Here is a 21,476-nt window from a genome sequence, read left to right on the forward strand (position 1 = left end):
GTGGAATGGAACTTTTTTGGTATATTTATTTTAGCGTGTCAATCATAGGCAAAAAACCCCAAGGACCTCAAGCCTCAAGATGGCCCAAGAGTCATCTCTAAAGATTCCCTTGAAGTTTTGTTTCTAGGAAACAAATTAGTAGAAAATCAATTATTGTAGGATAATGCTGTTTTATTTATATCCAGACACAATTGGTTTTGGTCAAATTCTAAGATATACTGTACAGTTTTCTTTGTGGAATCAAGAATATTTTGATTTTTTCTTTAGGTTTTCAGATATTTGCTTTTATATTTAGTGGAAAATTCTCTAGGATTGACCCTATAATGATGAGAAATGTTTAATCTGTTGGTTTACTTTGTACTTTTGTAGGGAGATAGCATTGATAAAATGGATATTAATAAATAAAATTAATTTTTAAATTCTACACTGTGTCATCATGGGGGCCCTTATGATATCATATTTAACGTGAATTCTTCAGAAATGGAAGCATGCTCCTTTTCAGCTGGAAGTTGGGAACAGCACTAAATTGTCATCCTTCCAATTAAGAAGGAATGTGCTGGTATTGTCAATGAAATATGAGGGTGCGCCGGCCGGGGTTCCATGGTCGTTCCTCCCATGGAGGTTCTTCAGACAGGACATCTCTTGCCGCACGAACAGGTGCCGGGGAGCGCACTGCTCGCGTTCCGGCTCCTGGGGAAAGGAGAGAGGCTCCTTGTGGCGGTGAATTGGGTTTCAGCCTTGTTTACTCCAGCAAATGTCGTAGCTGGCTTTTCACTGACGCAGTCCTGCTGCTGGTAAAAGTGGTGTACGTGGTGTGCGGACACAAGGCTGAGATTAGAATGGAGAAAAGGTGTGATGAAACGCCAGAGCCTGATAGTAAAGGCTGCTGGGATGAAGGCAGGGGCTTGGTGCCTGTGGAGCTTGCTAACATAGATGCAGTCTGGAAGGCTGCGCCGAGTCCCTCTATTCTTTACAGTTCATCACACTTCTGGGAGCCTCGGGGAGATTTTCTTCTTCTTTGCCTCTCAAAGAAACTTTTTTGGACTGTTGCCCAAGTCATAGCCCTTGTCCCGTTAATGCTAATGCTATTGCCTTTTATTAGAGGCTGTAGCGCAGCGCACGAGAGCTGTAAAGGTACAGCATTTGCTAATAAAGAAATCCATGGCACGGCTTTTGTAATGCTTCAGCTGAAGTTTCCTAAAACAAAACTAGCTCCGTTTATTGCTCTTGGCCTGTTTAAACAACACTGATATAAATATAACTTGTACAAAAGCTGGGGTGCAGGCTAACTTACTTCTTTAATATATTTAAAGACAAAAATCCAGCAGAACTTAAATCGTTCTTGTTTATAACTCTGCTGTCAAAATCAGATGCTTTTAGTCTTCGCAGGATGTGTGCTCATCCTTAACTTCTAAACTTCCTTCCACCGAGGGCCGGTGGGTAACCTGACCTCTGGGAGAGCCGGCCAAGTGCCTGTCTCCTGTGGCTCGCAGGAGGCACGTCCGCCTGGGGCTGGGACGGAGCGGCTGCTGCCCCGGGGCTGGGCTGCACAACGGAGCGTCCCTGCCTCGGAGGTACCTGCTCTGCCCGCGTCCTTAGGGGAACCTCAGGTCCAATGGACGACACTTGGGCCGGTAAGATCCGTGTTTCTGTGGCCCAGGTACCCAGCTGGGGTTGTGTGCAGGTACTAAAACAGAGTGCTGGTTGTGTTTCCAGGGCTAGGATTAGAGTGGGCAGGGGGTTCTGACCTCCTCTTGGATCCATAATGTCTGCGTTTAATAGCAGCGCTTTATGGACACGTTAAACTCTTGCTGGTTGGAAAATGAAGTAGGGCTTTAATATAAACGATAGGAGCTTAAAGTCCTCTCTCGGTCTCAAGTGTGGATTTTGTATTTCAACTTGTTCGAAATGTAATATAAATATTTATAAGTAATTTTGGTACACTTTGCATTTATTTGCTTCACATTGCAACCAGTTTGATACCAAATCATGTTGTGGGACTTTCTTTTGTTTCTTATTCTACGAAAATTAGTGACTATTATGAAAAATCCTGGACGGAATATGGATATCAGTTATAATAAAAGTTTTTAAAAGTATTAGAACCAGGTAATTGTTTTCTTCGCTAAAGTTTAGAAATTACTCTAATGTTACAAGTCAGTAACATATTTTGGAATGTAAATCCACTTTGCTTTTTTGTTCTAGCAAGCTCTTGTTCTCGCGTGTTCAGTGTACGAGTTTGTAACTTGTAACCCGTTTGTGTTTTGCGGATGCTGAAATCAGTTGATTTTTCCCTTTCTGAATGACATGAGCGCAACAGCAGCGTGGAAAAGAAATGTTTTGCTACTAATTGGTCATAAAGAAACACCTATATTTACATTTTTTTTTTACCCTGGCCTGTGTAACTTGAATGGATGTTCATGAAATCCTACTCTGTGAATGTCTTTCTGTGCTGACCCTCTCCTTCCCCTGGTCTGGCTGCTGCCCGAAGGCTCTGACATTCACCCTTCAGAGGTTCCTATTGCAAGAGAAGACTCTACTGGTTGTCAACACCTTGGTTTTCACCTCAGTGATTTAGACAGCGCAGAAAAAAAGCGCCCCGATATGAAGTGTATCTGTATTAATTGCAAAATAAGGATGGTTTTAATCCCTTTATGCAGTCAGTGCTAATGGATCTGAGACACCTGGTAGCATTACAGGAAACAGAGGGAAAATTCTGTTGGTTAATTTCAGAAATGTTAAAATTCAGCTGGGCCCCTGCCCTTGATAGCCTGATTTGTGATGAGTTTAGCTTTGATTTGAGGTAGAACAATGCGAGCATTTTCTAGAAAATAAGCTGATATGAGAATTTTTGTTAGTGCATGATTTGTTTCGTTTTCATTTAAGGGGCTTCATATTGACATAGTTCTCTAATGCTTAAGTATTCACGTTGGAAATAGCTGTTATGTATAAAAATGCATTACTACACATTTTAATAATTCTGCAATAAGTAAATTACCAGGGAGATTTATCAAGCGCAAACTGACAATATTTTGCCTACAAAATACGAAACCACAATAAAAGAGGTCTGGCTGTTCAAGCCTGGAATAACTCCACAGCTCTCTCCTGCACGCTCTGGGCTTTGGCTGGGTCCTTAAAAACCTTGAAGAGATACTGCATTATTGGTGTCATCGGTGATTTGTGTGGGAGGACCTGTTTTTGCAACCTCCTTTTTTGCCACCTCCCCCTTCTAAAAACTCACAGAAAACATTTGGGTTTAGTGTCCTTTCTTATTTCTTCAGAGCCATTGCCTTCGGGACAGCAGAGCTCCGTTCCGTCCACAGGAGGCGCGTTGCTTGTGTCTAGAACCCTTCCTATGGCCGGCGGGTCTGAAACGTGTGCGCTGACGCGACTGCTTTTTGCTTCACTACTAAAGTGATAGTTTATAAGGTAAAAAGCTCAACTGCCGTGTGACAGCCCTGGGGTCACCTGGGCTGGAGGTGACTGTGCTGGTTGTTGAGTCCCGCTCTGCCCAAAGCCAAGCCTGGGTTATTTTCCTGCTTGTTTTGTTTTCTTACTACGTGACCAATATTGTTGACAAGGTTGGCCCCAGTTCCATTTTAAACCGTACCCCCAGTACTGGCAGCAGTGGCACCACGGGGAAGGGAAAGAGAGAATTGTTAATTTTCACTATGTACTTCTAGAGAAGGAATTAGTTGCATCTGAAGCCTTCAGATTAAGGGAGATACTGTAAAGTCTGAGGAAGTAATCTCAGAAGGTACTAATTTTGAGTTTGTTTTTGGAGGTTTTTTAGCGAAGTTATTAATTTTGAAAGTTTTCATTGTTGGAAAAGGACTGAAAACACGTTTTCCAGTATAATCTGCTAAAGCTAATGACAAAGACAAAATTCATTAAAAAGTCTTGTGACTGTTCAGAAGAGCTTTTAGGCAGTAAGTGTATTAATCCTGTGAAAACCAGATGGAATAAATACTTTGATTTTACAACAAGGTAACTAGTTACACCAGTATAATGCTGTGCTCTGTTTGCTGGAACACCATCTCGTATGGCTGTGAATTCAGCTGCACACAGCCTCTACCCGGGGCTCCTGGCAGAGTCGCTGGGATGGCAGAACCCTCGCTAAGAATAGCTGGCCGGTAGCAAGACTTGGTTAAAAGAAATGCCGGCATGCAATAATACTTATATAACATCACAGACATGACTTACTAGGATGGGAAGTTGTAAAATCATGTTAATCCTTTATAAAAATAGTATATGAATTTCCTTTAGCTTCCCTTCGTTCCTCCTCCTGGGAGAGATGAGCTAGTTGAGGATGCCTGCTGTTACAGCCCTTTTGAAAGCTCTCTGGTAATTGTTGTAATTAGATGTTTGCATTAAAAGATACCTTTTGAAATTACCTTTTAAAATTTGGAAATTGGATTCTAAAATGAGGAATAGCTTCTTCCATTTAATCTTGTAAACTCATTATGCAGTCCTTTTCTTTACTTAGTAAATTTAGCTGTGGTAATTGCTCTTTGCCACTAGGAATTGTCCTACGCTGGGCACTGGCACTGGGATTGCAGCAAAGCTGTGAGACGAGGGGGAACTCAGAGGATCGCGGCTATTCCGGGCAGAGACTTTGGATTTATTTTTCCCAAGTGAGAGGGGGAAGTAATCTCCAAAGAAAAGAGCTGAATTACTTCCCTTCTGAAACAATGCTATGGCAAAAATTGGATTTTATTCCTCTGTAGTTACAGGCTGTCCTTTCTTCAGGCTGGGGTCCTGGGTTATACATTGACCCTATGTGAAAAATACTCATTTGACGTTTTTTGTACATTATAGTAATGGAGTTTTAATAGATCCTATGTAATCACCAATGAACTTGGAGAAAAGGCTGGAGAAAGGAAAGGCTTGGAGAAAAGGCTTCCCCAGACTAAGCCAGTCCCCGTGTACGGGAAAGGCCCTGGGCAGGTTGTGTTGGGGTTTGGTACCTGGGATTCTCCCCAGGTGTCTCTGGTCCCCGTGCTGTGGACACTGCCTTCAGCGTGTGCATCTCCCGCTGCTTCTCTCTTTGGTACTGGAGAGTGTGTGGAAGAGACACCGTATGTTACTGTACTGTTCTTAAACTTTTCTTACAAAGGATTTGTTAAGTAACAAAGTTTTTGACCTGAGGGCACACGTAGAATGCCCCGATACCGTGTTTCTCAGAGAAAGAGTAAATCCCGTTTCTAATTGTCTTCACTTTAGATCCTTTCTTATTGCTTTCATTATGCCTCTCCATCACAACCAGTAACTGCTGAAGACATGTATCAGTTGTTAATTTTTAATCCAGAGTACCTTTTATACTGCCTCCAAGTATAGTCCTTTAAACATACGTGTGTCATGCAACAGGACTGCGCCGGTGTAGTCAGCATTGCTTTTGTGGTAGGTCATGAACGGAGCTGTATTAATACTGGCTTTGAAGATAGTCCACGTTTAACTCCAACTAAAGAAAAAATTGTACATGATATATAGAATGAAAATTTAACTTCAAGAAAAAAATCTAAATAATCTAAAGAATAGGATAGTTCAAAATAGTCCAGTTGGCAGGGACCTACAGCAACCACCTAGTCCAACTGCGATAGCCAGCCTTAATTTCTTTCAACCCAAATTTCAGAGATTGTGCCTGTGTTTATCTAGGAATATACGCAGGGATTACAGCAAGCGCGTGGGCTCCGATTTTACGTCTGTGGCTTTGCGCACTCTAGACAGGACACAGACACACTAACTGTGAGTGCGGAGCCCAGCCCGGGGAGGGGGGCTCTGCCCGTGGGGCAGAGGCAGCTGAAGGGCGCTGTGGGGCACGTGGGAAGAGCCACGCGTCTGCTCCCAGGCGTTCCCAGGGGATATCGTGGCTGCAGCCGCGTTACTGAGCGGGTCATCAAATAAAGCTGAAATTTTCAGGTGTTTTCTTGTCGGTTAATGATGTTTTCATTTTCACATCTTAAACATCCCCCTCTCTTTTTGACTAGTTCCAGTGAGTACTCTTCTAGCACGTCCTAAAATACTTGTGTGCCATTTCTTCAATAGTGAAGTGCAAGTGCTAAATGCTTGTGAATGAAGAGTATTATCTTTGCCCTTCGCACCGTTGTGAAACCCTTAAATTTATTTCCAGTTCATCATTCTTCTCCATGGAACCTTCTATAAGCATGTGTCCTTGGTTCATTCATTTGTTCTTGTATGAGAGAGTCTTTTCATATTTTCCTCTACATAGTGAATTTTGGACTCCGAGGTGGGATTACTGCACTGTAAGAACTTTTTCCTTATAGTAGTATAGAATTCACTGTTCTTATTAACTCTTTGTTAAGTACCTCTCTAAATTCTGGTACTTTCTATACCAGCACTTTGAAGGCCATGTTCTTCTCGGTAGGTTCTTCTTGCTACTGGCAGGAGTAATATAAAAATATTATTAGAAAGGTTTTGTGATGTTCCACTACATTTTTCTGGCTGAAGCCTTAGTACATCCTGCTGCCTTCTCTGGTCTGTTCTAGGCCATTTCTTTGTGTATGTTGAATTTACATTTTTGTTTAAATACGGATATATTTCCTGGGTTTTATTTTTTTTTTAAACCTAAAAATCTTGGCTATCGAATTAAATGATAGCCGATACAGCAACTCTCCCATTCCCAAAGTGTTCTCATCGTCAGGAATGTTCAGAGCCCTCTGCAGAGGAGGTGACAGAACCCTCAGCAAAGCCAAGCGGGGAGGTGTACAGTGGAGGATTTTGGCTGCAGTTACGTGGATAAGAAGTTGGATTTGTATTATTCAAAGTGTGAGAGAAAAGAAGTGAGCAAGGTTCCTCAGCAGAAGACACTTTGAACGCAAGTGCCCGGTCAGCAGTATTTGCTGTCGGTGGTTCTACTCTCTGTCCTTTTCTCTGCAGTAATTCTGTAGAGGACGGAGCTCAAAGGCAGCAGCGTGGTGGTGGGATTCTGGTGAGGAAACTGCTGAACACGGGCCAGAGTGATGGAACCTCCCAATAGATCAAACATTCTTCAAGTGTATTACATTCCTTTCAAATTCCTTCACTCCTAAGCTTCGGGGCTTAAATTGGGAACATTTAAACAAGTGGTATTGTTTTTACTGGATGTGACTTGGATTAATTTTGTTCCAATAATCAGTGAGAATAACAATGAAAATACCTTATGCAGCAGATTTGCCTCCTTTGGTTTACGTGGAAACTCATGCACAGGATTGTCTTCTGTGTGGGGATTCAAAAGGCAAGAATCATTAATCATAGAGACTGTACACTTACCAGATCTTACTTAATTATCATACTATTCCTTGACATAGTTTAATTTCTCAGATTGGCAGCTAGTCTTCATCTTGCAGCACTTTACTGCAACTACAGTTGGTATAGTCTTTCAAATTTAAAAGGTGCCTAACGCAAAAAAGGAAAATCTGAAAAATCGAGATCCTGAGCCTCATTTAGTAGGTACCTAACTTCATATGCATGTTCTTTTTCACATCCTTATTTTCCATAGGTGTATATGTATTCTGAAATTTCATTTTTGTTTAACTTTTCTCCTAGTCTCGCTGGTTCATAACAGAGTTGTTTTATTCTTAGAACTGAAAAATTACTTAATTTCTGCTTTATGTAAATGGAAAAAAATAAAAATAAATTTAATTTTGATCCATCTTGATCAAAATACTGAACTACTGGAACTTGCTCTGAGATTCTTGCACGCTTTTTAACCACTGGATATTTCTCCATGGCAGAGTTAACTCCAAGTTGTATGTGGTTTAGTTTAATTTTGTTCCCTCAGTGCACAGAAACTCCTGCTTTGATTTTGGATGTGCTTTGTGTCAGTTTTTGTGGGTGAGGTTAAAGCTTGGGTTCTGCTTTAACTCAGGCAGTAACTCGTTCATTTTGCAGTGAGAATTGCACAGTTCTGTTTCTAGAACACTCTTTTCTTCCAAAGTCAACTCATAAATCTTCCCTTCTGACCACTTCTTTCGTATGTGCTGGAATTTATCTGGTAATTTATATATACATTTATTTAGCATTTGAACTTAACATTCCATGTGCTACGCTGTATTTATATCCAGTATTTTAAAAGGTCTTGGATGCAGATGCTGCATGAGAGTCCTCCTGCTGATGTGTTGCTCAGGTCAGGATTCTACCCCTGTGACAGCCCTGGGAGAGGGCTTTGTGACGTGTCTGTGAAAGTGGAGTATTTCTGAACACTCTCCAGGAGGCTGGCAGAGGAGGGGATTCATTACATGGGATTTCGTTGCAGGAAAATAATGAAAAATCTGAAAACGGATCAGCAGCAAGTGTGGTGGTGTCACATTAACCTTTTCCCAGCCTCTCCGCTGTGATGTAGAGGTGTAGATGTACAATCAGCCATCATTTCCCTTAGCTCCTTCAGCCAGCCATCGCGGCGGTCGCTGCCTCCCAAGCAATGAGACCTTGTCCCTGCTCTGGCGCGGGACAGACGGCCTGGTGCTGTCAAACAGCTCTTCAGGCATAATTTTCAACCGGCCGATGGGACACTCACTGTCTGTCAACCCAATTTATAATTAAACCACCTCCTGGCAGGTGTCCTGAAACCCGGGTATGGTTTCATGAACTACAGCAATAGGTGAAGGTCCCCTAAAGCAGCAGGGCCCGGGTGGCCCATTGCCGGACGTGTGGACTGGAAGCAATGAGGCTGCTTTCTGACCAGACATGTAGGTGGTGGATCTTGTCAGGCTTTTGGCAATATCCCGTGCTGATCCATCTCTCCTTAATGCCCAGGAACATACCGGTGTTCAGCCAAACCCTGCCTAACACGAGGTGCCCTTTGTAGCCGAGGGGTCTTTCCTACCCTGGTGGCCTCGGGGTCAGTTGTTCAGGCACTGCCTCCAAAGCCTGTCAGGTGCAGAAGAAGAGTTTGCTGGCTGGGGTTAACCCAAATATTACACGGATTCCTACGCAGATACTCTGGAGGCATTGCTAGTCATCCCAGGAATTGCTAGTCATCCGGTGTCTGCACGAGGATCCAGTCCCGGCTCTTTGCTACTTGCCCTGAAATGGAAAGGAATCAGGAAACCAGCATCAAATAGGATAAATGTGGTTCTGAGATCTGCTGCTGGTTTTGCAGAGTCAAAATCACTGTTTCGGTGCTCCTGTCTGGATCTTTTTTCCCTGCGAGTATAGAGCCAGAAGCAAACCCAGCGGCTCCCTTCATTCTGGACGGGTCTGTGATGGTTTCTCTCAGCTGTAGTGGCACCAGCCCAACCGCGTTCGGAGCAGGAAAGGGCTGGTTAAATGTGGCGACGGGAGATGGTAACTCAGAGACGAGCAGCCAGATTCTTTGTGTGGAGGCTGCAAAGTGCTTCTGTGGGCGGCTCAGGCCGGTGGAGCGGTACAAGCCCCGGTACCGGCCAGGGCTGTGGAGGCAGCGTGGGTTCCCCCCCAGGGCGGTGGGTGGCTGCACACCGGGCATGGCCGTCTCCGTGGGGGGAAATGGGGTGAGACTTCGCTTACATTCCTTCCTTATAGTAGGTATTCCCAAACCAGCTGGAAGTTTGCTGTTTCTGTCCCAAACCTGAAAAGGGTCTTGTGCCCCCAGAGAGTGCCTGTCATATTATTTGGTCTAATAAAGTATTATTTTCCATAGAGAGCCTGGCTAAATTAATCTTCTTTTCCTCAAGTCGTCACCTGGGAACCTTCCTTTGCTCAGAGCATTATCTCCTGCTTCACGGCTGCCCGGGTCACGCTGAGCTCCGGACCTGGAGCTCCAGCGCTCCCCTGCCAGGGATTTACGGTGCTGCTGCCCCGTGGTTTGGAGAGGGAGCTCATGTTGCTAGATGTAGGGTCTGGAGAGAGAGCACGTGTGTCTGCTGAGTCTTTGATTCCTTGGCTCAGGAGTAAATTTGAAGAAGAAATGGGATCTATTCATTTTGGTGGTTTCTACAGTGAAATTCAGCTTGAACTGGATCCTGGTCTGTGTTTAATACAGGCGCTGTGATACTGGAGTGAGCTGGTTGCAGTCAAAAGTGATAGCAGTGAGTTCACGTTCATTAAAAGAGAGAGAGAGAGATATGTTTTTAATTATGCAGAAGAGGAACAGGAAATGAACAAGAGCTGGTTGGTTTGGTGATTGAGATACTGAGATACGTGGCATCCAAGGGACAGCAAAGCGATGTGGTCCTGGTTACGCTGGTCTGTATCTGGAGCTGGGGTTCAGTTACACCCGCACGTGTCTTCTGTGGGGGGGATATATATTGACAGTTGTTCACCTGTGGCTCTTTTTCGATTTTTTCCATCGTCTGCTTTTATTTTCTCAGTGTAAACATAATCCATATGTGCTCTTAAAGCACACCGACAGTGGGGATGGGGTCTGTAGCATGGCATGGTAATAGGGCTTCTATTATAATCCAGTTCTTGTCTTACATTTTAATATCAGCTGAGAAATAATTACTTTTATTCCTACAGCTATTGAAATCTGTTTTCTGCTTTAGAACGCAGAGTGTGTCATAATGACAGGATCTTCCCCCAGCAGCCTCCTAGGGAGTGAGCCCTTCTGTAGTGATCATGGTTTTTCACTTTACTGCTTTCAGCCTGCTGGGGTTTGAATATACAAAGAGAATACTTTTTTTTTTTTTCCCCCTCAAAGTAGATGTAGAAAGACAAGGCACCTAGAAATGAAACCGAGACACAAACCCAGTTACCTTATTTGTCAATTCATCAAACTTTTTTAAAAGTAAATGTTCATATTTTTGACTGGTTTACCCTGTTGAGGTTGTGCTTGCTTAAGAAAGAAGGTGGCTTTTCCCTGGGTGTATTCCATAGGCAGAGCTCGTTCTGCAGGCATCAAATGTCTGAGGTGTTGGGTTGGAGCTGGGATGAAGGTAATTCTGGCCCACTGTCCTTACGTGGTCACAATACACATGGAAATGATGTGATTTTATCAAAGTACAAATTACATGGTTGGCAACTGTGATTTTACGCAGGATTAGCACTTTTGACGTTGGTGTGATTACAGTCGGGGCTGTATTTATTTTCCTTCTGTCTTTGTATGGATTCCACTTAACTTTGTTCAAACCCTATCCTGAATTTCTGCTTAGAGAAAATTGATGGCAGCAGCCCAATATTTATGTCATATTGTGTATTAATAAATTATCTGTGTGCACAATGAATATAATTTAGTAAATAAGCACCTTTTAATTTTAGCTTTACAATAATATAGCAAACAAACACAATATGGTTCAATAGAGAAAACTATGAGAAAAAACAGTTTTTCAAGACTGTCTTGAAACTTGTTTGTATACACACAAAAATGCACACACTGTTTTTACATACTTATATATTGGAAATGTATTTTTTCAGTATAGCTTTTATAGAGCCTGTACATATACAAGATGTAGGGAAATTCTACGTTCTATAGTAGTAAATGCTGAGTTAATTTGACGTTAATCTGTTGATAGAAGAGCTTCTTACTAAACCTTGTAGAGAGTTTTTTAAAAAATAAAAACGAGTAATTCTTGAGACTGTTTTTCCGAGTTCACAAGGAGCCTAGGTTGAGTAACATCCTGAAGCAGACATTCTGGATTTTGCTCCCGTTCTTAAAGAGATTATTCTTTTGTTAGAGAAGATGAGACCTTTTTGTTTCTGTGTGTATCAGCAACGATTAAGTCAGCCCATGAGTCATGTTTTTAAAGCTATGCAGAGGTTATCTTGTTCTGATTAATAAAAGCAGTGCTTGCTATTGCAAAGATTACCTGCTCCAGCTGTTTGTCAGAAGGATAAGCAGAGCTATCAACTCCAGCGTTAGCCAACTTGCCAATCAATAGTCAGGGCCCTCCTATTCTCTGACTAGCTTTAGCAGTACTTTGGATGTGGCAGAGCACGAAGAATAGCATTTACTGCAGCAGCAGCTGGTGTGAGCGAGGGCTGTGTCCTGCCTTAACTCCAACAAGGAAATCTGCTGGGATGTTGGCCTGGAAGCAGTTCCATTCCGCAAGCTAATCCAAGGACCTGGCCTTTCTTTGAAGCACAGAAAGATCCGATCTGTTTCCTGAAGAACGTAAACTGGCCACGCAAAGCTGGAGGAGCTGTGGGTGAGACTGGTTCGGGAGTTTTACAGCAGAAACAGAGGAGGTCCTGGCGTGAAGAAAGATAAAAGTCTTGGACACGAAAAAGAGACAAAAAAATAGTTCAGAAAAAAGACTAGTTTAGTACAGGCAAATGAGAAGAGAGAAAGAAAAAGGAGTAGGCTCTTGTGCAGAGTGTAAATCATGGAGGGTGGTGAAGCTGAGAATGAGGACCCTGGGTTTTCTGTGATAAAACACAGAAGGCTGGAATGAGCAAAGATGAAAAATCACAATATAGAGAGGTGACGTGTCAACAACCAAGACTTGCAAAGATGTGAATTATGGATGAAAGAAATACTTCTAGGTGTAGAAACAGTCAACAGAACTAAGTTATATTTCCAGTTCTTCAGTATTTATGTCCGTATTTTGGCCGTGAGCTGTGAGCCTGTGTAATTCCATCTGGCCTGTGTGCCTCCTTGGCTCCCTGCTGCAGAGGCTTCTTCCATGGACTCCTACATTAAACACGCAGTGCTTGTTTAGTTCTTCCAATTTAGTGGAGAATTGAGAAATGCCAGTTTGAAATAGAGCTTTTTGAATCAGGAGGATTTTTTTTTTATTTTTTATTGGTCTTCCAAATCCAGCAATGCCAGTGGCTGATCCTGTTTAGCCTGTCACTTGAATCATCTTGGCTCAGCTTCCACAAAAAGATTTTATTTTTGACAGCTTCATTTTTCTGTTAGAATGAAGCTGGCTTGCGAGGCCGTCGTTGCAGAAGATGATGTTATCTCCCGGGTACTTTCATTAAAGGCTTTCAAAGTCCCTGCGTTAGCTTTTCTGGCAGCCCAGAGATACACAGTGGAGCCACCACCTCTGGTCACTTTGGTGTGTTGGGCTTTGTTCTTCGATGCGAAGGTCGTATGAGCACCCGAGGGGTGATGGTGCTCAGGCGAGGCAGCGTGCAGGGGGGTCACCAACAGTGCCCTCGCCCATCTCAAATCCAGTGCCAGCCTTCCCCAGTCTTTGAGGTCTTGGTCTCAGAACTTCAGCTTTGCTCAATGTGGTATGTAGATCTGTTCAAAGTGTGAATGTGGGCGGGGTTTGTCCTTGATATTGTAATGGAGAAGGGGAATTATTGAGAGCGCACCCCTCAATCTCATCAGCAAGCAGCGCATTGGGGAACAGCTCATCTTCACTCGTGTTATCTCTCTTCCATCAGTCACTGCTGGACTGGGCACTCCTTCCAGAGTTCTGCCTTCCTTTCCTACTCTAGTGATAGAAGCAAGGTGTTTATAACTGTAGTTACCAAACAGGGTTGAATTTGCAAAGCGCCAGGATTCCTGTGGCATTGCAGCTACGTGCTGTCTTGTCTCCTGTGTTGTGTGGCCACCTGCAGCCAAGCCATGATCTGAGGCGTCTGCTCCAACCCTCCTCTCCCGACTCCGGCGTCCATCCAGAGCCCGGGTGCTGCTGGCAGCTACAGCTTGATGGCCATTGGGATGTGTTAGTTGCCTTCTGGGAGCACATCTTCTGGTGCAGCGTCATCTGAAAGGGATCCAGTTGGTGTGCTCCAAGGCTAAACTAAAACACAGAAGGTGAGGGGGTTTGGGAGATTCACTGCAAAAGTGCATTTGTGACCTAAAATAAATGAAGACCGTAGGCGCAGCCTGTGCACCCTCGGTGTCAGCGGTGAGACGCAGCAGGGGCTGGTGCAGGCTGTGCCTTCTGGCTGGTGGGCACCTCGTGTGTCCCAGGGACTTCTAGGGACCACATGGGTCGTGCTTTCCATGTTCTCCTCTGTCTGAGGTAGCGCTGGTTGTGACAGTGATGGGTCAGTCCACCTATGCAAAGCACTGTGCAAACACACAATCCCTGTTACATAAAATGAACATTACATTTTGTATTGTTTGTATTTTGGCAGAAGTTTATGTTCCGTTTTTTCCTCGCCAGTCTGGATACAGAAACAATTACTCTTTGGCTCTTTCAGAAGCCTTTTATGTATTTCTCAACAGGCTCTGTTAGCCCAAAGGCTTTATTTAGAGCTGCTATAATTTATCTTTTGACTTTGAGTAGAATATATTAAGAAAAGGCAATTTTCTCTCTTAACTTTCCACTGATTGATAATAGAGTTTGCATAAAAAGAGTGTGACAAGGGAAACCTCATATAGCATATCTGATATTTGTTACAAAAAGATGAATTGTAATCACTCTTTATGAACTTGGGTTGGTTTTTTTTTTAGAGAACAGAAAGGCTATTTGTCCCCTCTATGAAATGAGAGTTTATTGATACAAAAAGCAATGAAGTAAAAGATAGATCTGGAGTGTACCTCCATTATGTGTACAAAATAAAGATATTTTGTGAAGCAATGCAAAAAAAATAGACTCCTTTTCCTGGGAAGGGAGAAGAGTACCCAACATATTACTATGACTGTTTATACACTTAAGTAATTCTTGAATAATTATTGTTCAGAGAACCCATTCTAAACTTATCTGGTCGCAAGGCTCCCACTCATTGTTTTGGAATCGCTGTGTTGATGTTTCAGGCTTCCCACACCATCTTAGAAAGCTTGGCTTCTTCCTTCTTAGGAGAAGTTTTATTTTTCAAGGGACATCACTGCTAGGATATTGTAAAACTGCCATGAATCTTTTGTAATAACGGGTAAAACATGCATTCTCCCAAATACATGTATTTTCCCAGAGGAATGAAAAATGTTCTATAACTTGGGACATCTAGTTCCACCGTGCAGAGAGATGAACTGTATCTTACAGCAAGAGGAATATGAAGGAAAATGCTGACCTCACGGGTTTTAACTGCTCATTCTACATCATTTCTTGTGGCAGCAGAGTCCCGGTGCCCCAGCCCGGGCTTCCAGCCCCTCCGTCCCGTGGGCTCGGGTGGAGGCAGAACAGAGCCGTCCTGCCCCGATGAGCCTGTGGTTTGGAGTTCTGCTGAGGGCAGGTGGCTGGAGCAGCGTTTGTGTGAGTCAGGAAACAAGCACTTTTGGCCGGTCGCTGGGCAATCTCAGAAGCCCTCGTCACTAGCAGGTTAGCTCATACCACGTGTACCTTTAGAGGCATGTGCAGGGAGACCCCAACTAAAGGAACATAGGAGGTTGTTTAAGTACAAAGTGGTTCATATACGGTGTGCTGCCCAGAAAACTACTCAACAGCTTAACAGCATAAAAATAGCGAGTTGTCTTGCTTTTGCACAGCCAGCCCAAGAGTTAAAGGCAAAACCTAATAAATGTTTTATTTGTTTTGTTTTAGAACGCCAAGCGTGTACATCTATGGCCGGCCCCAGCGCCCTTCCCTCCAGCGTGGCCGGCATCAGCAAGGAGCTGATGGAGCTGCAGCACCTCATCCAGTTCCCAGAGGAGGTGGCCAGCATCCTGACCGAGCAGGAGCAGGACCTCTACCGCAAAGTGCTGCCCATCGACTACCTCTGCTTCCTCACCAGGGACCTGGGCAGCGCCGAGTGCCAGAGCAAGCTGCCCTCCATTAGAGCTTCCATCTCTGCTACTGTTCTTTCCTCCCGCAACGGGGAGCATAATGCTGTGGAAGATCTTGTGACGAGGTTTAATGAGGTAAGACAAAAGTTCTAAATTACCTTTCAGGAGGGTTATTACCTGATTTGTGGGTCAGCTATGTCCTTTATCTCTCAGAGCTGAATTTGGCTGGAATGACAAATTTTTGAAACATAAGTTCAGATGACCGGGGGATTCAGCTCAATAACTTCCACCAAGTTTGACAGGAGTTATGTGACCGATTTGCTCAGTCAGTTTGGAGAACTGCAGCCTAATCTTTTCCTGCACATTGTAAAGTAAACAGGAAGAAAAAAATTACAGACTTGTATTTCTTTGTATTTATACTGTCAGTATGGGGTATACTTTCAGTCAGTTTATTATTTTGTTCAGGAGCTGGAGTTTTATTTATTTGTTTTGGGTTTTTGTAGACTAAGCATGATCTTAGGAGTCAGCACAGAAGTATTATAAACTAGAAGTTCCTGTATTCTGTATAATGTAACTACACTAATCTGCACTATTTATTTATGTATTTAATCACTGTGTGTGTCTTGAATGTTGTTATACAAAGAAGTGTCATTTGGCGTGACACACTTCCATAAGCCAAATCGTGAGGTCTTCACTAAGGTTTTTCTCTATTTTTAGTACGGTGATTCTTCTGATGAGTTTAATAGAAAACTGGTCAAGGATGAGAAAACTGTAAAAAAAATTCCACATTCCACCCCAAGAACCCAACCCAAAACAAACCAAACAAAAAAAAACCCAAACCCTAAATAAAGGCTCAGGTTTTAGCTGCAGAAAAATGGAGCAATTTCTTTCTTCCTTTTTTGTGTGAACCATATGCAATGTTAGCAGTTTCTAGAGTCATAGAAGAAGAATAAAATGAAGATAGTCTTGACTTTTCCTCTTCTAGTCTGTTATCCACTGCATTCTTATGCTTTAATAAGAGAATAAAATTGTGCAGGTATCAAAAAGACAGCACAAAATTAAGTAGATAGAGCAGAATATCTGTAACCCCCCCGTGAACCTCCTGGGCAAAGAAGAATCAGTGACTGAATGTTTTGAAGTATTCCTATTTCTTGCATGTTCTTGAGATTCAGGAACTAAAATAGTGTCAATCCGTTGGCTTCTCCCACCTAATTCTATTGTGGGAACAAAAATAAAAGTTGCAACTACAATATCCAGTCTTTAGACAGGGCCTTCCAGTGGTTTCCATGTGTTCTCATTCCTGTCTGTGGGCAGGGAGTGGGGCTGGTGCCAAGCTGGAGAGGGGTCCGGCTGCCCACCTTCCCGGGGGGTTCTCCCGTGGTACCCCCACCGCGAGGGCAGTGGGGAGAGGCTGTGGTGGCCGAGCTCCAGTGGGACCTGCTGGGGCACGGTGCGGTTTGGTGGGACGTTCTGCAGTCACCTGGGCAAGCTGGATTGCCCATCACGTGTCCTGCCACCGAGCGGCCACAGGACTTGTCAGAAATGGCTGAGACTGTTCCATGTCAATGAGAGTTTTAACATCAAAGTTGCCTTTTGGTAAAATAATCGATGTTATCTTTTAGTATTAGTGGTTTGTGACTTTGCAAGTTTTGTAGCCTGTATTGCTTGTTTGGTAACGCTAGAGGACAATTTTTCATATAGTATGAATTAGTTCCTGGCTATCTGGTGCATAGATTATATAATACTTAGTGCAGTGGATTATTTTAAGTATAATTTGGAATAACTTTTTTTAAACATAGATATGTTTAAATGGAGTTATTGTACAATATTTCCTGCTTGTAATAAATCACGCTTTGCTCTCTGCTCTCTCTTACGGTGCAGTCCATGAGTTGCCACGGCCAACCACAAGCGTGAACTTTCAAAATGGCTTTGTTTATAAATGGCAAGAAAATTCTTGTGCGAAGAGTCATGCTTTTCTTGGCAAAAGTCAGTGAGCACTTGCTGATTGTTTTTGGCATTGCCTATAGAAATACTGAAGTGTATTTATAATGTGGGAGCCAGAATGACTTTTGGGATAACAAGCTCCTGATACATAACGGGAAAAAAATCATTTCGTGCCATTGTTCTGTTAAATGAGCAATTACAGTACAGAGAGGATTTTTCATAAAGCAATATGCTTTTTAGTAATTTTTCTGACACTCGCTACGTTATTCATGAGGAATGCTTTATAACACTTCTCTAAAATGATAGTCAATAGTTGCTGTTTTCTTACATAAAGGAACTTATTTAATAGAAAAAATACTGACATTTTCACGGAAGCTTTGATTGAATGACAGCTGCAGGACTATTATAAAATAGATTAAAAATTAAAAATAATGAAGATTAAAATATTTTCAAATTATTCAAGTATCTTTTAAAAAGTGATTTTAAGTGAAAAATAGAAGGGAAAAAATGGTCGTATTGAGGTAAATTTTACTAGTATTATTTACTGTTTAAGTTCCAGTAACTGCCAGAGCCCCCCGTTGTTGGCTGAAGGTCCACAGTGAGGGTGGTGAGGCACTGGAACAGGTTGCCCAGGGAAGTTGTGGATGCCCCATCCCTGGAGGTGTTTAAGGCCAGGCTGGATGGGGCTTTGAGCAACCTGCTCTAGTGAGAGGTGTCCCTGCCCATGGCAGGGGGGTTGGAACTAGATGATCTTTAAGGTCCTTTCCAACTCTAGCCATTCTATGATTCTATGATTCTAAGGTGGGGCTCCCCGTGACTGCAGGGTGCCAGGTGGGGCGGTGGGTACTGGAGAACGTCACATGGTTCCCTTGTACCTCAGACACCTTTGCTGTTACAAACCTGGTGTTTCCTGGGTGTGGATGGTTTAAATACCGTTACTGGTGACGTGCACAGAGTATGAGTATCTCTGATCGTTTCTGTCGGCCTTGCTGGTTCCTGTTGGCTGGTGGTGCTCGTTGTGAGTGACAGCCTGTAGAGCCCCGAGGGGTACAGGAGACAGCGCTGACGCTGGGTCCGCCGGGAGCGTGGGCATGGGAGTGGGCTGTGGAGATTTGCAGAACTCCATCAGAAACCAGTTGCCCTCTGATTAGGGCAAATTGGCAGGTAAAATTGGTACTAGAAGACAATTCAAACAGCTGTCTTTCCTTGTCATGGGTTTCCAAGAATCAGTTTATTCCCTCCAAGGTGGCTGCCACAAGGAGCTTCAGCACCCAGCGACTTGTTTCAAAAATGCCTTTTGAGAAAGGTCAGTCATGAATGACCTGCTTGAATCCTACAAAACTGGATGGATTCGGTTTTTATTTACGGTGAAGATTTTGGGCTACACGCGTTTGGTATCAGCAGCTGTAAATAAGGCCCGTAGTCTTTACAAGTTGAATTAAAACTGGAGTTAGATGATAGTGGAGACTCGGGCACGACATGTACTCGTCAGCGAGACACAGCTGGGATTTCATTTGCTTCTAATAATATCCATTGATCGTAGAGTCTTGTCAGAGCAAGGCAGTGATCAAGCTACAGACGGGTATTTTTTCCTGTTACTGAATGTAATTAAAAGCTGACTGTGAATTAGTGGCCTGTGTGGGAGGAGAGTGAGGTACAGTAACGTCTGCCTTTGCAAAACTGTTGGCTTTTGGATTCTCTAACAAAAATAACAGTAGTGATGTATTTTCCTGCTCTGATGGAGCACTGACTACCAGAAACTTAGTTTTCAAGGAGGTACAAGAGGTGTGGGAGGGGAGTGCTCAGGAGACGGTGCGGAGCTAGCAGGGCCCTGGGGCTGGAAGGGGTCAGGACACGGCCCCTGGGTGTGTTCCAGCGCCCGGAGAGCGGTGACAACAGACTTCCTTCCATCTGTCCTGCGGCCTTTCTCTTCTCCATTGAGATCTTTTCTCTGGTTCTTGTATGTGTTAGGAGTACTGGGTCTCATACCTCTGTGATACACCCCGGTCTCCCGGGGCATCTCTTTCTTTTCCCGTACCTTGACCCCAAATCCTGCGTGTTCGTGGTTTTACTCCCAGCCGCTCTCCTGCCTCTCGCCGGGAAAGCCACCTCAGCAACCTCAGCTCAACGCGTGTGCCCTAAACAGTTATTTTTATGTAAGCACTTTAAATAATTTCAAGCGTTGCTCAATAGAAACATGAAGAGTCTCTTGTAACTTGATCTTTCTGGCCACAGCTTCAAGTAAAAGAAAAGCAATACAAATTTACAACAAAATGAAGCCTTTCATTTCCCACCCTGAGATCCAGGTACAAAGCAGCAGTGATGTCTCTGACTGAAAGGTCATTCCAGCAGCTGTCGAGGGCACTGCCCCTCTGGAACTGGAAATGTAAATAAGGACTTCAGTATGTAAAGGGATTTTTTGGAAAGGCTGAATTGCCAAAAGATAAGCTAAGAAGGTAAAGATGCCTGACTTGCTGCGGGGTAGCGCTGCTGCTGGGGTGCCGTCGTCATTCATCCTTACGTTCAGTAAAGTTCATTCAAAATATGGCAGTTTAGGACACTAAATGGTAATCATTATTTTATTTTTAATGGTTTAAATTCATAAGTTTTCTTCATTGTTCATTCAAAACACAAATTTAGACCCTCACAAGCAAAGCAGAGACATATCATTTTACTGAAATAATGGAATGTAAATAAATATTGCGCTCTGTCTCTTAGTTTAGCATTTTTTTGCAGTGCCTAAATGGGTTTGCATAATACTTTAAAAAAAACTGTGTTTGTACAAATATCAAACTGTTTCCAGTCCTTGTTTGGAATAGTGTTTAATCAGATTTAAAAGGGTAGCTGTTCTCTGTAAGGTTATATACTTTCACTCAGGCACGTGAAGTGGAGGTAATGCCATTTGAAATACTGATAAGGGTAATTGTTTTACATGGATTATTCATGTTCTTTGGATTTTACTTGAATTTCTTGATTTTATCAAACAAAATCATTAAAACCATAATGTCTTGGTTAAACGGGTTATAGATTGTCACGCTTATCCTTTGGATACCTGAAAAATCAACTCACTGGTTTGTTTTCGGAGACTTCTCATACACATGCTTTATTTCTTCAGTGTTAAAGTTGCTTGCTTTCCTGCTCCAGTGTAGGCAGTAGTTACATCAGCTACAATTTATTACAGAAAGATACAGAAAGATGGCTAATATTTATGCGTTAGGGAAGGTTTGTACTGCAATCTTACTCTGTGGTAAGCCAAAAGATTTTATTTCTCCTTGCTGGCAATGGTAAATGTTAACTTCAGGTACACAGTTGTGTGTGCTCATTTCACCTCTGCATCCCTCAAGTATTATGAAGTTCCTAAAAAATGTAATGTAAAAATAGAAGACATCATTTCTTCCACGTAGCATCACCCACTGAAGAATGTAGCTTGGGAATTGCTGTAAAAGCCTTGTAAACTTTAGTTTAAGGTGAGTTTATTTATTTTTCAGTAATAAAATGCTATAAGCTTGAAAAACATGTATTCCTGCTATTAATTCTGACAGTTGAGTTATAGGAACTTTTCTGTCTATTTAATTGCCATTTAAAAAAAATACAAATTAAAGGAAATTCTGAAAATCAGAACAGAAATCTCTGGAGGCTTCTGGGAATGTGATGTCCTGAACAAGCAAGGTTTGTCTGTCCTAAATAAAGGTCTGTCATTGCTACAGGTGTGAAAAATTCCCAGTTAAGTAAGCTGAAACATTGAATGAGACTTAGTCACTGGCTTAAAAACATTCACTGTCTGTTTGAAGATTAACGCGGAGTATAACATGCCATTCCCAAATGCATTAGCAATATTTACGTTGCGTTTCTTTGAAAACTTTGCTTCAAGTAAGACAAAAAACCTTAAAGAAAAGTTTATTGAAAAGAATAGATTTCAATAAGAAAGAAATAATTTAAATAGGTAAACTAATAAGTTAAAATGCTCAGAGTTGATATATAGATGATTTTAAACCCCCTAAAACTGTACAGCTGTTTATGTACTGAGTTGGTGCTGAGCCACAAACTGCGTTTC

General features: G+C 42.7%; 1 protein-coding gene across 2 annotated transcripts in view; it reads left to right on the top strand.

Annotated features, from left to right (window-relative positions):
* The window catches only part of PLCE1 (phospholipase C epsilon 1), a 100,784-nt gene that overhangs the window by 39,767 nt on the left and 39,541 nt on the right, over window positions 1-21,476 (top strand). For both annotated transcript variants that reach the window (XM_074154991.1, XM_074154992.1), the window contains exon 3: window positions 15,297-15,613. In XM_074154991.1, the coding sequence (XP_074011092.1) occupies window positions 15,297-15,613 (317 nt within the window). The remainder of the gene's footprint in view (window positions 1-15,296; window positions 15,614-21,476) is intronic.

The sequence above is a fragment of the Numenius arquata genome, chromosome 10, assembly GCF_964106895.1.
Source record: "Numenius arquata chromosome 10, bNumArq3.hap1.1, whole genome shotgun sequence".
NCBI classification, from domain to species: domain Eukaryota; kingdom Metazoa; phylum Chordata; class Aves; order Charadriiformes; family Scolopacidae; genus Numenius; species Numenius arquata.